This window comes from Mya arenaria, chromosome 4 (assembly GCF_026914265.1).
Source record: "Mya arenaria isolate MELC-2E11 chromosome 4, ASM2691426v1".
Taxonomy (NCBI): Eukaryota; Metazoa; Mollusca; class Bivalvia; order Myida; family Myidae; genus Mya; species Mya arenaria.
Genome location: NC_069125.1, coordinates 74,776,519 through 74,790,184, shown reverse-complemented (window position 1 = coordinate 74,790,184; position 13,666 = coordinate 74,776,519). Strand labels below are relative to the sequence as shown.

At 39.1% G+C, this 13,666-nt stretch overlaps 1 protein-coding gene across 2 annotated transcripts; it reads right to left on the bottom strand.

Moving 5' to 3' along the window:
• Positions 1 to 286: 286 nt before the first annotated feature.
• Positions 287 to 13,657, bottom strand: LOC128231838 (ketosamine-3-kinase-like). Of its 2 annotated transcripts, none has more exons than XM_052945059.1 (9): positions 13,646 to 13,657; positions 12,048 to 12,203; positions 10,583 to 10,666; positions 7,898 to 8,001; positions 7,481 to 7,643; positions 7,021 to 7,075; positions 4,285 to 4,422; positions 2,545 to 2,719; positions 287 to 2,021 (listed from the first exon to the last, which is right to left on the bottom strand). In XM_052945059.1, exons 2-9 carry the CDS (start codon positions 12,201 to 12,203, stop codon positions 1,946 to 1,948), a joined length of 951 nt encoding a protein of 316 aa, XP_052801019.1. In that variant the 5' UTR covers positions 13,646 to 13,657; the 3' UTR covers positions 287 to 1,945. The 2 variants fall into 2 exon arrangements, with proteins under 2 accessions (XP_052801019.1, XP_052801017.1); XM_052945057.1 differs by having other exon boundaries at positions 13,628 to 13,655.
• Positions 13,658 to 13,666: the final 9 nt, after the last annotated feature.

Sequence of the window (13,666 nt, the reverse complement as noted above, 5' to 3'; positions counted from 1 at the left end):
TGTGTCCCGGCGGCATCTTGGCTATTCATCACTTCAGTGTCCCGGCGGCATCTTGGCTATTCATCACTTTTGTGTCCCGGCGGCATCTTGGCTATTCATCACTTCTGTGTCCCGGCAGCATCTTGGCTATTCATCACTTCTGTTATAGCTCTAGTTATAATTAGCTACCATTCTTTAAGGTTGTTACACTTCGTATTATTTTGTAATCCTTTTCATTGTCTAAAAAAGTCAAATGGTCTGCCCTTGGTAGTATAATATCTCTGCCATCCTCTTGAGATCATGGAAAAGGAAAAAGAAAGACAACATTTTCCCTATTATTTATATCTGCTTTTAGACCAACAAAGGTATAGCTTTCAGATGATCTTATATAGCAGCAAGCGTGGTATGTTTATATAACTTTATGGAAACAGAAAACAAAGCAATAATTAACCCCTATACACTAGCCTTTAACATGGAAAAAAATGAATCAAAGCTTAAGGCGCATCGTTTGTAAGTATTTCTGTTTATCATAAAAGTTCAGGTTGTGAATGCATCAATATCTCAGTAGAACTGTACAGGTTGTGAATGCATCAATATCTCAGTAATCCTGTACAGGTTGTGAATGCATCAATATCTCAGTAGACCTGTACAGGTTGTGAATGCATCAATATCTCAGTAGATCTGTACAGGTTGTGAATGCATCAATATCTCAGTAATCCTGTACAGGTTGTGAATGCATCAATATCTCAGTAGACCTGTACAGGTTGTGAATGCATCAATATCTCAGTAGACCTGTACAGGTTGTGAATGCATCAATATCTCAGTAATCCTGTACAGGTTGTGAATGCATCAATATCTCAGTAATCCTGTACAGGTTGTGAATGCATCAATATCTCAGTAATCCTGTACAGGTTGTGAATGCATCAATATCTCAGTAATCCTGTACAGGTTGTGAATGCATCAATATCTCAGTAGACCTGTACAGGTTGTGAATGCATCAATATCTCAGTAATCCTGTACAGGTTGTGAATGCATCAATATCTCAGTAATCCTGTACAGGTTGTGAATGCATCAATATCTCAGTAATCCTGTACAGGTTGTGAATGCATCAATATCTCAGTAATCCTGTACAGGTTGTGAATGCATCAATATCTCAGTAGACCTGTACAGGTTGTGAATGCATCAATATCTCAGTAATCCTGTACAGGTTGTGAATGCATCAATATCTCAGTAATCCTGTACAGGTTGTGAATGCATCAATATCTCAGTAGATCTGTACAGGTTGTGAATGCATCAATATCTCAGTAATCCTGTACAGGTTGTGAATGCATCAATATCTCAGTAGACCTGTACAGGTTGTGAATGCATCAATATCTCAGTAGACCTGTACAGGTTGTGAATGCATCAATATCTCAGTAATCCTGTACAGGTTGTGAATGCATCAATATCTCAGTAGACCTGTACAGGTTGTGAATGCATCAATATCTCAGTAGACCTGTACAGGTTGTGAATGCATCAATATCTCAGTAGACCTGTACAGGTTGTGAATGCATCAATATCTCAGTAATCCTGTACAGGTTGTGAATGCATCAATATCTCAGTAGATCTGTACAGGTTGTGAATGCATCAATATCTCAGTAGAACTGTACAGGTTGTGAATGCATCAATATCTCAGTAGACCTGTACAAAACCTTGGAACAATAAGCAGCAAGGAAGTTTCCACAACGTTAACTCGCTGAATAGTAGCAAAATCAGATATGCATGACATTATGATGCTGGTAAGCAATGTAATGCAGCGATATTCTACACAAGGCTTGTTAATTAAATGTCCGTATCTGGTATGCTTGAAACAACAGTTCAGATTCCTAGCTGTATACAGCTTGTACATCTGGTGACATGACTCTTTGGTCACCCCCACACCTGTGATTAAGCTCTTGTGTGGAGCCCCTGTATTGGGCCCCTGGGGTCACGGGTACACGGAGTTAACACATGCCTGCAGGGTCGAGATAGATGAGCCGCGATATCCACCTCCAAAGTGGTTCCTGTTAAACATACAAACCAATTTTTTTTACTAGCTTAAAATTCAGTTGCTTTCATATAGACCTACAAAGGGCTTCCAATATTTTCAATAAATATGCAAGTACCAAATCTGTGAGTTCTAAAAGGCTACTGCACAAATTTTCTTTGTATTCCAAAATATTACTACCGGTAATTGAAGATAAATTGTACTGTTCTTATATCCTCATCCAATTAAAATGATTTCAAAACTGTGCATCAATACCCTGGAAATACAAACATGTATAGCTCATTACTTTTGTCATAACGAGGCATCTGGGAATTTTTTAGTTGAACGGGCAAAACTTGGCAAGTATTTGAGCCACCTATGAGACTTGCTTCTTGATGTGCCTATTCCTATGATGAATAAAGTAAGCATGTGTATCAAGTTTCAGCTTTATTTCTAAGAACAGTTTTTAAATGAGGGCAACTTTAGAATTTTAAAACAACACTAAGGCTTTGACAAATACTCCTTTGAAAAACAGCCAATATTGATAACAAGACACTAACCAGTGATTTAAGTAATGAAACAGCTTGTAGAGCTCTTTTCTCATCTGAAACCCAGGGGCTTTCGGTATCACCTTGTGGTAGGCCTCGTAGAATTTGCCGCTAAATCCTCCAAACAGGTAACTTATTCCAAGATCGTACTCAGAATGGCCATACAAACTGGCGGGATCAAATATCACTGCAACAAACAAATGTGCATTCATAACCTGCTTGTAATACATCACAAAGAATTGACATATTGGTGATCATAAGACACCAGGGCCTGATAAATGTTAATCAAAGGTATTCCACCCATATCAACGTCGATTATTTCTGTACAATTTCATGCATCTTCCTTTGGGAAATAGGTTTTTTCTGCAACTTTATTTTAAAATTGTATTTGATCAAAAACATGCATACTTGTTTACAAATATACAATATAATAGGGTTCTCGTGGATTTTTGCAATTTTTGATAACACTCGGCAAGCGCCTCGTGAAATCCGAATTTGCAAAAAAACACTTGTTAGGTCTCTTTAAAAAGCCATATTTTCATAAAAAATGTCATTGTAGGGGATGCACTATTTTGTTTTATGACGTCATTTTAACATCGTGCAATGATACTTTTAACATCGTGCAATGATACTTGATATGACGTGACGTCACAAGATTGGAATACGGCCATATTGGGGGGGGGGCTTGCTTGTTTAGAGCGATTCGGAAGGAACACTAATGATCGCCTGTTCTCTTAATATCCACACACGTAGCAAGTGTAGGAAATACTTCCTGGAGAGAACAATGAAAGAAATCAAGTGAAACGTGTTTCACTGAAGATGAGGATGCCACAGAATTGTCAATCATGTAGACACAGGATGTGAGGAAGATCGGAAAAAATGGAACTGATATGTGACACAAGCTATCATCAGTAAAGTTTATAACAAAACATAAGTTCAGAAGGTTGCTTTGACCTTGACCTCGAAGGTAGGAACAAGGGTGTTGTGTGCAACATGTCCTAATACTTCTGCCATATAATTTTAAAATCTGACTTTGTATGACAAAGATATGGAACAGGAACACTATTATCAGTAAGGCTTATATAGTAAAACATACTTAGTTCAGAAGGTTGCTGTGACATTGACCTTGAAGGTAGGGACACAGGTCTTGTGCGAAACAAACCTTCATGTTTAGGAAAAGTGCTGTTTGAAAAAGTTATATCATTCTTGATTATTGTTTTTCATGATTGACAGTGTCATTGCAAAGGCTAGAAATTCATCGATGTCCTTGCACTAACGATGTCCTTGCACTCTAACGTAAGTTTCAAATACATGAGCCCCTCCTTGTGAATGATGGTTTTGACAGTGAATGAAGTTTATCCTCAATCTCTATGAAAGTGTACTTTTAGAAGCAAAAGATAAATACTAAATTTAGCCCTTATTGTTGAACTTGCATTTTACCAAATTGTATAATGTATACTATACAATATATCTATGGAATGGTTGTCTCAAAACACGATTTTTGTGGTGAATCAAGTATTTGCTTACTTATTAATAGCAAAAGCAACATGCATAGCCAGTGTACACAATAACGTTCATTTTCAATTTGCATACCTGATGTAAAAATAGACTTAAGGGGCTAAGACAGAAAATGATTATTTTATATTTTTTTAAAAACTTGACTATTTTAATTAATAAAAAAATGAAATACACATGAATATGAAAATTCAACCCTTAACTCATCTCAAATCACCAATACAGGCAAAGCCTTACATGGGCCTTCATTGTTCTCGCTAGCATTGCCGCCCCAGAGGTCCCCATGAACGATGGCCGGCTTTATGTCAACACCATCGAAGAACCTGGGCAGTTTCGGCAGCACCTTGTTCCATAACTCTCTTGCCTGGCGGTCACCTTCCTGAATCAGAAATGTACGTGTAGGGTCTCACCTGGCAGCATCATTCCTGAATCAGAGGGGTAGGTGTAACTGGCAGCAAACATCCTGAATCAGACAGGTGTAACTGGCAGTCAACTTCCTGAATCAGATGGGTAGGTGTACCTGGCAGCATCATTCCTGAATCAGACAGGTACGTGTACCTGGCAGTCAACTTCCTGAATCAGACAGGTATGTGTACCTGGCAGCCACCTTCCTGAATCAGATAGGTATGTGTAACTGGCAGTCAACTTTCTGAATCAGACAGGTATGTGTACCTGGCAGCCAACTTCCTGAATCAGACAGGTAAGTGTACCTGGCAGCCACCTTCCTGAATCAGATAGGTAAGTGTAACTGGCAGCCACCTTTCTGAATCAGATAGGTATGTGTAACTGGCAGTCAACTTTCAGAATCAGACAGGTACGTGTACCTGGCAGCAAACTTCCTGAATCAGACAGGTAAGTGTACCTGGCAGCCACCTTCCTGAATCAGATAGGTACGTGTAACTGGCAGTCAACTTCCTGAATCAGACAGGTACGTGAACCTGGCAGCCACCTTCCTGAATCAGACAGCTATGTGTACCTTGCTGTTATCTTCCTGATTCAGACAGGTACATGAACCTGGCAGTCAACATCCTAAATCAGACAGGTTAGTATATCAGACACCCACCTTCCTTAATCAGACACGTACATGTAGGGTCTTGGCTGGTGGCCACCTTCCAAATTAAGACAAGGGTGTGTAGGGTCTACGAGGTCACCTTCCTGATTCAGACATGTATGTGAAGGGTCTCGCATGGTGGTCACTTCCCTGATTCATACAAGTATGTGTAGGGTCTTGCCCTGGAGGTCACCTCCCTGATTCAGATACATATGTGTAGGTTCTTGTCTGGAGGTCAGCTCCCTGATTGAGACATGTATGTGTAGGGTCTTGCCTGGAGATTACCTCCCTGATTCAGACAAGTATGTGTAGGGTCTTGCCTGGAGGTCAGCTCCCTGATTCAGACATGTATGTGTAAGGTCTTGCCTGGATGTCACCTCCCTGATTCAGACATATATGTGTAGAGTCTTGCCTGAAGATCACCTTCCTGATTCAGACATGTATGTGTAGGGTCTTGCCTGGAGGTCACCTCCCTGATTTAGAAAAGTATGTGTAGGACAATATGTGTAGGGTCTTGCTTGGAAATCACCTCCCTGATTCAGACAAGTTTGTGTAGGGTCTCACCTGGAAGTCACCTCCCTGATCCAGACATGTATGTGTAAGGTCTTGCCTAGAGGTCACCTCTCTGATTTAGACAAGTATGTGTAGGGTTGTATGTGTAGGGTCTAGCCTGGAAGTCATCTCCCTGATTCTCACCTGGAGGTCGCCGCCCTTATTCAGTCTCGCCTTGAGGTCACCTCCCTGAATCAGTCTCGCCTGGAGGTCACTGCCCATATTCAGACAAGTATATGTAGGGTCTCGCCTAGAGGTCACCTCCCTGATTCAGTCTTGCCTGGAGGTCACCTCCCAGATTCAGACAAGTATGTGTAGGGTGTCACCTGGAGGTCACCTCCCTGATTCAGTCTCGCCTTGAGGTCACCTCCCTGATTCAGTCTCGCCTGGAGGTCACCTCCCTGATTCAGACAAGTATGTGTAGGGTGTCACCTGGAGGTCACCTCCCTGATTCAGACATGTGTGTGTAGGGTCTTGCCTGGAGGTCCCTTCCCTGATTCAGACATGTGTTTGTAGGGTCTTGCCTGGAGGTCAACTCCCTGATTCAGACATGTATGTGTAGGGTCTCGCCTGGAGGTCACCTCCCTGATTCAGTCTCGCCTTGAGGTCACCTCCCTGATTCAGTCTTGCCTGGAGGTCACTGCCCTTATTCAGACATGTATGTGTAGGGTCTCGCCTGGAGGTCACCTCCCTGATTCAGTCTCGCCTGGAGGTCACCTCCCTGATTCAGACAAGTATGTGTTGGGTCTTGCCTGGAGGTTAACACCTTGATTCAGACATGTATGTGTAGAGTCTTGCCTGGAGGTCAGCTCCCTGATTCAGACATATATGTGTAGGGTCTTGTCTGGAGGTCACCTCCCTGATTCAGACATGTATGTGTAGGGTCCCGTCTGGAGGTCACCTCCCTGATTCAGACATGTATGTGTAAGGTTTTGCCGGGAAGTAACCTCCCTGATTCAGACATGAAGGGTGTAGCCTGTAGGTCACCTCCCTGATTTAGACAAGTATGTGTAGGGTCTCATCTGGAGGTCACTTTTCCTAAACAAAACAAGTACCGGTATGTTTAGGCTCTCGTCTGGCGGTTACCTTCTTACATCAGACAGGTATGTTGACTCTAAGCAGTTTTTACATCATTCTGTCTGGATTTAAAACAGCTAGGAAAAAACGTATGAAAGGCTTTGGAACTACACTTAAATACAATATATTAAACCTTAAATCATATTAAAGTATTAAGCCATTACATACACAAATGAATATTCCTTGTGCTTGTTATTATCTCTTCAAGTATCTAAAAATGAAAGATTGCATTGAAAGTTTGATATTTCTTTCTAAAAACACAAATTGATAATGATTGAGATAGGAAAATATACTTGCATTTTTTTCAACCATTTTAACATGATTCTCTATCATGTTGGCATAGAACTCCTGAAAAGATATCACATTAGATAAATAAATTTAACACACATGTACCGTTCATGCAACAATATTCTATGCATAGGCTTAGCTTACATAGCGAAGAACATTTATTATGAATTAACTTTGCTTTCACACTTTCATTTCATTTTCTTAAATTTAAATAATTATAAGGACTACTTCCCCCTAAACAAAAAAAGGACAGTTAAATTAATACTCATTACAATACAGGACTCTGATGAGTTCTTGTCAATAATCAATACACTTTCAAGACTTAGTGCTGGTATATGTAGTTATTGTATATCTCTTAAGATAAGCATGGTATTCTTAGTATATCAAATCACACCTATGTATGGACCTACTTTATTTACAAATTCATTTGACAAAATTGGAAAAAAAACATGGAAGGAGGTGTACCTGCCAGTTGTCGCGCCATGTATTGTCAATCTCAAGGTAGCCACAGCAGGTGTTCACATGGAATCCAAACTTTCCAACGTAATGAGGCCCGCCCTCAAGCTTGTGAACGTTGCTCTCTGCCATCCTGGCAGCACTCTCTAGGCTCCCGTTGTGGAGATGCAGCCTGTAAACAACAATTAAGCAATTAGGCACATGTTTTAAATGTTTCACTTGATTTCCGTACACCAGTTAAGCTTATATAACCAAATCTAACATCACAATTATTTGTCTGATCAATATATTTTATCATTATGACACTTTAATCCGAAATAAAACAATAGAATTTTGATTTGAAGATGAGTAAACAAAAGTTATATTAAAATTCTGTTCCATGATAATCCAACATCCTACATGATTGTGTCACCTGTAGTTAAGTACCTGGCCAGCTGTTCCCCGAGCTGTGCAGCATACTTGTGTAACCCTCCTCCCATCTCCACGTACTCCATCACCAAGGCTGCACCCCCACTGGGCTGGTCAATAACCTGTTGTACAATTTAAAAAAAAGTTTTATATAAGTTCCCTATTTATCCTCTGGGAGAGAAATGATTTGTGCCATAGAATGAAATATTGAATCACACAATGCAAATAAAAAAGTTGTCCAGTGATCTTTTTCCCTTATTTTACAGAGGAATATTGGCTGTTTCCGCTCACAAAAATTGCCCTACTGTGAAATCATTTATATTCATGGGTTTGAAATTTCGTGGTTTTTCTAAGAAGGACAATTTCGAGGATACTTAAATTCTTGGATTTTCATATTTTGTTTTAAAAATCAACAAATCAAAACTGCGATCCTAAATTGACTGCAGATTCTCCTTACACTGTGTATAATCTACGTCACCCAGTTAATGACAATATAATGGGCCAATTAGCGCAGATATCCATGTTCATTTTTCAGATATCCATGTTCAGTTTTCGCTTGATCAGTAATTTAAGGGTCTTAAATAACGATGCATCCACATCAAGAATATAAAATAGTGAGGCCATTGGATGTCAATTAAGTATTTTTTCGCAAACTGTGAGAACACAATAAGGGTGTTAAATTAAATAAACGATTAAATATTTCACCAAAGACACAAAATCAAGTGGCGACCCTCAAACACACGAGTTTAATAACCAGCACGTCTTACATGTGCTGCACAGGAGGTTGATATTCAGCTTGTTTTAATGTTCCGACAATGTTATACAAATAAACTGAATGCAAGTACATATGGTTGACTTTAACTAATTATAATTGGGGTTAAATATTATAAAATATAAAATATCTTACTAGTAAAATAAAGAATAATTAAGGTACCTACAATTTGTGTTCCGCAACCATGTATATTCATGTGAATACATGTATACCCTTTAATATAGGCAGTATGATATCAGAATTAAAGGTAAAATTTTCATTGGGATCTTGAATTTGTGGATAAGCCAATCCACAAAATCCACGAAAATTAATGTCCCACTAATATTTATGATTTCACAGTATCTTCCCCAAAAATCGTCCTTCTCCCCCGAATCAGTAAGGATATTGAAAGTTTTGACAAATGCACTTCTCAGATGAAAGAGGGTACATTTAGCTAAATTAAAATTTAAATTAAAATATTTATCTTTATATGTAAAATAACCATGTTCTTATTTTTCTAATTTTTGAAACTAATCACACAAAAGGCACAGGCAGTTAAATTAATTTTAAACAAGACTACAATATCCCCCATCAAATTAGGAACAGTATTAACTTCGTGCTACATGTACGTCATAGGATAACAATGATAAACGTTTTTGTAATCAACAACGGATATTGCCCCCCCCCCTTCACTTCGTCTCAATATCAGAACATTTGTAGCAGGTTATTATAAAATCCTTCCAGCGGTTCAAGAGATATGGAGCAGACACAAAATATAGTCATATGACTTTTGACTTCTAAATGTGATCTTGACCTTGAACGAACTGAGTTGGTTGTAACATGCAATCGGCAACTCATTTCAATATTGTTCAAACATATGTGAGTAATAATTTCAAAACCATATAAGCTGTTCAGGAGATATGGAGCAGACACAAAATATAGTCATATTATAGACATATGACCTTTGACCTCTTAGTGTGACCTTGACATCGAATCAAGCTAGTTGAAAACATGGGCTCTGCACATCTTCTCAATATGGTGAACGCTTGTGGTGAGTGATTTCAAAATCTGTTAAGCTGTTAAGAGATATGGAGCTGACATGGAAAATAGTCATATGACCTTTCAACTCTAAGTGTGATATTGACACAGAAGCAAACTGGTTTTAACATGCACTCCACACATCATCTGAATATGGTGATAAATTGTGGCAGCTAATTTCAAAATCCTTCATGCAATTTAAGAGATATGGCGTAGACATGTGTTTTTTATTGAAAGACCGGAATGACTTACTAGAGAGCTATCATTAACAAAAGCAAATGCCAGCCCAATGATGGTTCATGTCAAGTGTGGAGGAGTGATGCCGTAAGAGTAGGGATGTGGGTCTTGCACGCAACACATTGCCTGAATGATGTGTAAAATAATTACTAAATCCCTTTGTGCATGACAAAGTTACAACCTGAACACAATACTCTATCTATGGCATAGATGCAGTATTAAAAAATGATAAACTCTTAAGTTTTGAACTTGAACTTTCAGGTAGGATTGTAGGTCTTGCAAGCAACACTTCTTTTTTATGTACAGAACACATGTGCCAAGTAATTTTAAAACTCCTCCCTCAATGATAAAGTTACAGCGCGGACATGAAAATCTAAATAGATGGACGGTGCAATTTTAATATGCTCACCTTTGGGGGCATTGAAAAAAACTTGCTCTAATTTGTTTCGCCCCAAATTCCAAAAAACAATGTAATTTGTGTGGTCTTAGATACCTTAATGCAGAATCTTTGAACGCAAATTTTAAACTCCGCTATAACTTGCATACAACTTAAAAAATGAATAAAAATAATGTTTACTGAAAAGTCTAAACACTGTCTTCAATCATTTATGCCTTAGATGAATGATGATTTCATAAAAGATTGAAAGTAGTCATTTTCTCATTGTTTTATATCTTACCTTGATAGGTTTTGGGACTCTGACAATGCCTGGGGCAGCAAGAGCCTCCAAACTGGCAAACTCCCCTTCAAACATAGTACGAGCCTGCGATTAAAATATTGTTCAATATTGTAACGCCTAGCCTATCATTCATATCAATGCTGTATATTTTCTAAAGAAAAACAAGAGATGTTTGTCAAACATTATGCCCCCCCCCCCCCCCCCCCGAGCGCCATTTTGTCAGGATTATTTGGACAATTGAATGAAATGTGCATGGACCTCCAAGTCAAGTTTTAGGGCCATGGGTGCAGGCAGTGTCAGTTTATCACACAGACAAGCTTTTTGCATTCAAGGCCACTGTGACCCTATGACCCCTTAAATTAAAAGGGGTCATCTACAGGTCAGGCCCAACCCCCTAGTCACGTTTGATGATCATAGGTCTAGCCTTTGTTGAGATATCACTGGGAGAAGCTTTGTTACCTTTTTCGTGTTAAAGGTCACTGTGATCTTGACCTTTGATCCGATGAAACCCAACATCAACATCTACTGGTCAGGCCCTACCTTCCAGTCAAGTTTGATGACCATAGGTCCAGGAACTGTCAAGTTTGCTTTCAAGGTCACTGTGACCTTGACCTTTGACCTGATGACCCCAAAATCAATAGGGGTCATATACTGATCACACCCAACCTACAAGTCAAGTTTTAGGGCAATGGGTGCAGGCATTGTTGAGTTATCACTCAGACAACCTTTTATCATTCAACGTCAATGTGACCTTGACCTTTGGCCCGATCCCCTAAAATCAATAGGGGTCATCTACTTGTCAGGCTGAACCTCAAAGTCAAGTTTGAGGGCCATGGGTAAAGGCATTTTAGAGTTATGATTTGGACAACTTTTTATCATTCAAGGTCAATTTGACCTTGACCTTTGGCCCGATGAACCCCAAAATCAATAGGGGTCATTTACTGGTCAGACCAAAACTCAAAGTCAAGATTGAGGGCCATGGGTGCAGGCATTGTTAAATTACCAATTGGACAACCTTTTATCATTCAAGGTCACAGTGACCTTGACCTTTGACCCGATGATCCCTAAAATCAATAGGGGTCATCTACTGGTCAGGCCCAGCCTCAATGTCAAGTATGATGACCATAGGTCTATCCATTGTTGATTAATCACTCGGACAAGATTTAAAATCCTTTTACCATTTAAGGTCACTGTGACCTTGACCTTTTACCCGATGACCCCTGAAATCAATAGGGGTCATCTACTGGTCATGCCCTATCTTCAGGTCAAGTTTGGTGACTATCCTTCAAGGAATTGTCGAGTTATCACTCGGACAAGCTTTGGTCTACCGACGGGCCGACCGACCTACCGACCAACATGTGCTAAGCAATATACCCCTTTTCTTCGAAGGGGGGCATAATAATAACAATTTGAACCTGTTAAAAAACAAAATCTATCAATCGCAAGAACTTTTAATGGAACTCACCCCAGATTTAGAGTTGACCTTTATGAAGACTCGGCCATACTTGTCAGTGTCATAGGCAGTTCCCTGGTTGATACAGCCACCCCCAGACACCCCTGTCCCCTTCAGAACCGACAGCCCAAGCTCCTCTTTCACAACACGCTCTAGGGGTCCACTCATCTAGGAGGGTTGGACAATAACTTGATAATTTCATTTTAATGAAATGACATTTTCCAGTATCTGTTACTGATCATTCTATTTTTTTATAAATCAAGTTACAATTACAAACTTGACAAGTTACAAGAATCTTTTAAAGTCGGGTATATGATAACACGAAATATAAGCTCAATGAGCTATTTTCCGATATGAATAACAAACATATATGAATTTAACAAAACTTAATAATGAACTGGTGACCTGGAAATAAAAGCGTATAGTCTAAAATACATGTAGGCAACGTAGTGAAAAATATTTACAAAGGCCATTTCTAATTCTATCTATCTTCCTGTACTGTCGAAACCTTTACAGGGACGTAGACATTTTTCAATTTTGTGCGCGTCAAGCCACAAAGATTGTTAGTAGAAGTTAAAAGAATTCAGGCCAAAATACAAATATAAAGGGAAGGGAATCATTTGTTAGTAGTTTAAATGGTTTAAACAGGAGTGAAGAACAGGTTATGGTGAACTGTGTTCAATGGTGCTGACAGCAGCATTGAACTGTTCAAGGGTTTGAAGAAGGGGTATATCTGGGGGGAGATTATTCCATAGTACTATGGACCTGGGGAAGAAGGAGTACTTGTAGCAGTCAGTTGTGGCAGAGATTAACCTATATGATAAGGGATGGTAATGGTGGGATTGTCTAGTAAGAGGGATAAGGAAATCTTGAATGGGGATTGCCACCAACTGGTTAGTAATTTTGTACATATGAGGGACAATCTGGAATCAATGCGCAGGAGATCTAGGCGGCGCCATCTTAGGGTGTGTAGCCCAACACGCTGCCCTCCTCTGAACCGCTTCTATTTGGTCTATTTGAGTTTGAGTGTAAGGGGACCAGACTTCGGAGCTTCCAATTATAATTATAATTATATTCATGCAAACAATTACAAAAAGTGAGATGGATCAGAGCACTGTAAACAATGATAAAATCAACTAGTTTCCCCCACTGTACGGCCAGTCCACATGCGCACAGTTCCGCTAATTGACATAGTACAGTCTGTACCACTGTAAAATGATTAGATCTTTCAAGAGGACATATAGGGTGACATTTGTATAAAGTAAGGATCATGGTAAACATTTTAAACAGCAAAGATTGTAAGTAGCTTAATGTACATGGGAATAACTGCATGGTATAGTAATGAAGTTGGTAAAAAATGTTATAAATTACATTTTGTGTTTAAATTACATTTTGTGTTTTTAATACTTAAGTTAGCTAGAAAAAAACTTTTGATAAAGAGCGACTAAACCCGACCAATTGTATCATGGCAGATAACATATATACTATAGACCTCAAATGCATATAATTCAGAAACGGTTCAATAAGGAAAAAATCATGCTATACAAATATTATCGATGAAACGTGAAAAAAATAAAATAAAGTGAACTGACACTTAGTAAGTGACTTACCTCCTTGTAAAATGTCCGAAT

Excerpts from the sequence above, each read along its gene's own strand:
- LOC128231838 (XM_052945059.1), bottom strand. The coding sequence starts at position 12,203 with ATGAGTGGACCCCTAGAGCGTGTTGTGAAAGAGGAGCTTGGGCTGTCG. Across the intron at positions 7,644-7,897 it reads CTCGGGGAACAGCTGGCCAG|GCTGCATCTCCACAACGGGA; the intron begins GTACTTAACTAC and ends TGTTGTTTACAG. Across the intron at positions 2,720-4,284 it reads CGAGAACAATGAAGGCCCAT|TGATATTTGATCCCGCCAGT; the intron begins GTAAGGCTTTGC and ends TGTTTGTTGCAG.